The sequence below is a fragment of the Gavialis gangeticus genome, unplaced genomic scaffold (assembly GCF_001723915.1).
Source record: "Gavialis gangeticus isolate Ggan-Ray unplaced genomic scaffold, GavGan_comp1, whole genome shotgun sequence".
In the NCBI taxonomy this organism is placed as follows: Eukaryota; Metazoa; Chordata; order Crocodylia; family Gavialidae; genus Gavialis; species Gavialis gangeticus.
Window position 1 is genome coordinate 10,599,625 of NW_017729015.1, and position 3,420 is coordinate 10,603,044.

At 44.8% G+C, this 3,420-nt stretch overlaps 1 protein-coding gene across 1 annotated transcript in view; it reads right to left on the bottom strand.

Moving 5' to 3' along the window:
• ADPRHL2 (ADP-ribosylhydrolase like 2) overlaps positions 1 to 3,420 on the bottom strand; it is a 6,308-nt gene continuing 2,888 nt past the window's right edge. The window contains exons 5-6 of the mRNA XM_019512204.1: positions 2,497 to 2,597; positions 1 to 2,024 (exon numbers count right to left, since the gene is read on the bottom strand). Coding sequence (XP_019367749.1) covers positions 1,732 to 2,024; positions 2,497 to 2,597 — 394 coding nt within the window. The 3' untranslated portion in view covers positions 1 to 1,731. The remainder of the gene's footprint in view (positions 2,025 to 2,496; positions 2,598 to 3,420) is intronic.

Consider the following 3,420-nt stretch of genomic DNA (forward strand, 5'->3'; position numbering starts at 1 on the left):
TTTGCTTTTTAAAATGTCTTCATTGAAAACAACAGAATCTTAAAGTAAATACAACAAGACACTTTAAATTTTCTGCAAATTTGCAATACAATCCATGCTCGCAGCAGGCTCGTAATTCCACACATTTATAGGACAAAGTATTCCAATTTATAGAAGGAAAATCCAGCAAAGCTTCATACACAAGACTCAAGACTTCAAGGAAACAAAGTACAGGAAAGGTGAGGAACAAATATATTACAGTCAGATTTTTCACACGTACCATCAATCTGAAATAGAAAAACTGTAGGCTGATATCATGCTGGGCAAGAGCCCCATGTTGGCAATGCATTCACTTCCCAGTCTCAATAAAAAAATATACATATATATAGAATTACTTTGGAACATTCAGATTTATAAACGTTTCCATATGACGGCTTCCTGCAAACAGGATGTTTGTTTGTTTTTTATTTCTCTGTTTTGTTTGGTTTAACGACTTCAGACATTTCACAAACCATTTCGACATGATTCTGCCTGTTTACAAACTCAGATCATCTCCTCTTGCTCCAATTCTGCTAGATGAAGTGTATACGCTTCCAACTGATGAACCAGGCTGCTTTATTTTTGTTATAGCCTCTGAGTGCACATTTCTTAACAGAGGTACACTCTCCACAGAAACTGCCCTTCCACCCCTTTTTAAATAATTGATTGCACACTTTTAAAGCAGAGTTAAAACCTACTCCTACCAAATTCAGATTTTTGCCATTCCCTTGAGGGAAGTAAGATCTGACCCCTATGTACCACTAGGTTTTACTACATTATCCCTTCCCACAGATGTACTAGCATCCTTGGTAGATGCAATGGATTATGTATAGAATGGGTGTTAATTAGGCAATGGTAGCAAAGGGTGTAGCTCCAGCAGCATGAGCGTCAAGGCCAGAATCAAGAGCAAGTGTAATTCAGACAGCAAAGGAGAGAAAACAATGGCAAAAACCATGACATACTCCTACTGGAACAAGTAATATGGAATCCTACCCATGCTGGCCAATAATACTGCTTACAATGCCACAAGATGGATGAGGCAACCTCTATCCTAACCCCACTCGGTTCTTCTCATTCTGTCTCTAGAGCAGAGCTCACTCTAAGGAGGCTTTGCAAGCCAGTATACCATTTTCCTGAATGCTGGGACTTCAGACTTTTCTGAGTAATATTCCAGGCTTTTCCAGTAATTCATCTTTCTGTTGGACCCCCATGCACCAACACTGCCCATTCAGCTGTTCAACCTCTGCGAGTGAAATACAAGTGTAAGAGGGCTACAGGGCAACCCAAGTGCTACTACAAATTAGACTGTGAATGTTTCAAGGACAGGCCACAGCTTTTGGAAGCCAATGGAGGGAAACCAGAAAGGTTCTGGATTCTGCACGCCTCCCCCTTGGAATCTTAACAAGTGTTTAAACAGAAAGAGACAAGGGCAGAAGGAGAGGACAGAGTAAAGAGCAGAGATCTCACCAGAAACCAGGCAATGCTGGTGAGTTTTGGTGGAGAAATAAACATAACCATTTAAAGTATCCCCCATTCACACTCGCCAGACAAACTGAATCAGAGAAATATGTCTTGTCTCTAATACCCAGCTCTCATTTTCACCACATAGCACCTGACCAAAAGGGCCATTCTGAGAGTGGAGGGCCGACTGGTGGTTGATGATGGTGTAGATCTGACCAGCGAGGTTGCTGGCTGTACCTTTGGCACACAATGTCAGAGTCGTTGGCAGTAGAGCTCATATAAGCTATTTGCCACCTTCTCTGTCTCTTGAAAAGCTTCACAGCTCTGCTCCCAGCTTGCGGGTACCTGCTCCTCCCCATAGTAAGCCCCTGCAATGGCTCCAGCCATAGTAGCTATAGTGTCTGTGTCTCCACCCAGCGAGATACAGTAGATAATGGCCCTCTGCAGATTGTTGTAGTGATCAGGAATATCTGGGTCAGATCCCATGGAGCGCAGGAAGGAGTAAATCGCAGTGGGGACAGACCGCAGAGCAGCAACCCCATTGCCTGTTAATAGAAGAAGTTTGTGAATTAAAGGGAAAGAAAAAACTGTGGAAGATCTCAGCTTCCTTCCTGCCCAACCTCTCTGCCGATTTCATTCCTGACCTGCTGCCCCCAGTCCCAAGGATGCGTTTCCAACTATGCCAATGCAGCCCCGATCTGCAATGTCTCTGGGTACTCTGGCATCCATTCACTTGTGTCCAAAATGATGGGCTGTCATTAAGATAAGTGATTTTGGAACCCTATGAACTATCCAAGCATCTCTCTAAGCCATGGCTACTCTAGGTTTATGGAACAGAGTCGCTGTGAAGTGGTTCAGACACTTACTTGTTCTGTGAGGCTGAGCAGGCACTACGTCTAGCCCCTGCCAGTCTAGACAGGAAAGGCTGGAACCCTGGAGAGAAAGCATTAACCCCAGACTCCTTGGACTACTGCCCCATGGGTTTTACTGAATACCTGTACTAAAAAAGGTGCTTACCTAATTCAAACAATACATCTGACTTTGGAACTGTGCTGAGCTCCAAAAATTCCTTTATCTTCTTCAGGCGCCTTGAAAAGGGTAAATCCTCAAAGCCCAACCTGGGGATAAAAGAGTGGAATGAAACAAAAGCTCCAGTGGACTTCTCTCATCTTGCCATGAAAGCATTAAACATATGCTTTAATCTGATAAAATCTAATCCAGGAAGAGTTATTCAAGCAAACAGAGATGCCTAAGAGAAGCAGAAAGAAGAATATTCAGCAGCTAGATACATGCAGCTGTAAAAGTGGATTTCCTTCGGGTATCAGAACCAGAGATGTAACTGATAAGAAAAAAACCTCAAAGCAAAGTTGTTCTAACAGCAATGAAGCTAAGTGCGTAAAAGAGCTCTCTAGCAGGACAGAGAAGGACCAGATAAATCTGCCTGCAACAAAAGAGGAGGTTATCTGTCTGCAACAAAGGAGGAGGATGAAGAAGGCACCAGGAAAAGTGGGGCCCCTGCAAGATTCTCTGGGCAATTTGGTAGTTGCGCCAGAGGAGAAAGCAGACCTCTTTCACCAATTCTTCACCTCTGTTTTCTTGTGCAGGGACCGGGACTTCCCCACCGTGATGCAAGACGGACTCGAGGGGAACGCCTCCAGACCTCAGGTTGGGGAGGACCAGGTTAGAGAGCTTCTGGAGGGGTTGGACATGTTCAAAGCAGCGCGTCCAGGTGCTCTTCACCCCAGGGTGTTGAGGGAGCTAGCAGGGGTTATTGCAGGGCCTTTGGCACGGCTTTAAGAGTGCTCAGGGTGCTTGGGCCAGGTGCCAGATGATTGGAAGATAGCCAACGTGGTCCCCATCTTTAAAAAAGGGAGGAGGGAGGACCCGGGCAACTATAGGCCCATCAGTCTTACCTCAATCCTAGGGAAACTCTTTGAGAAG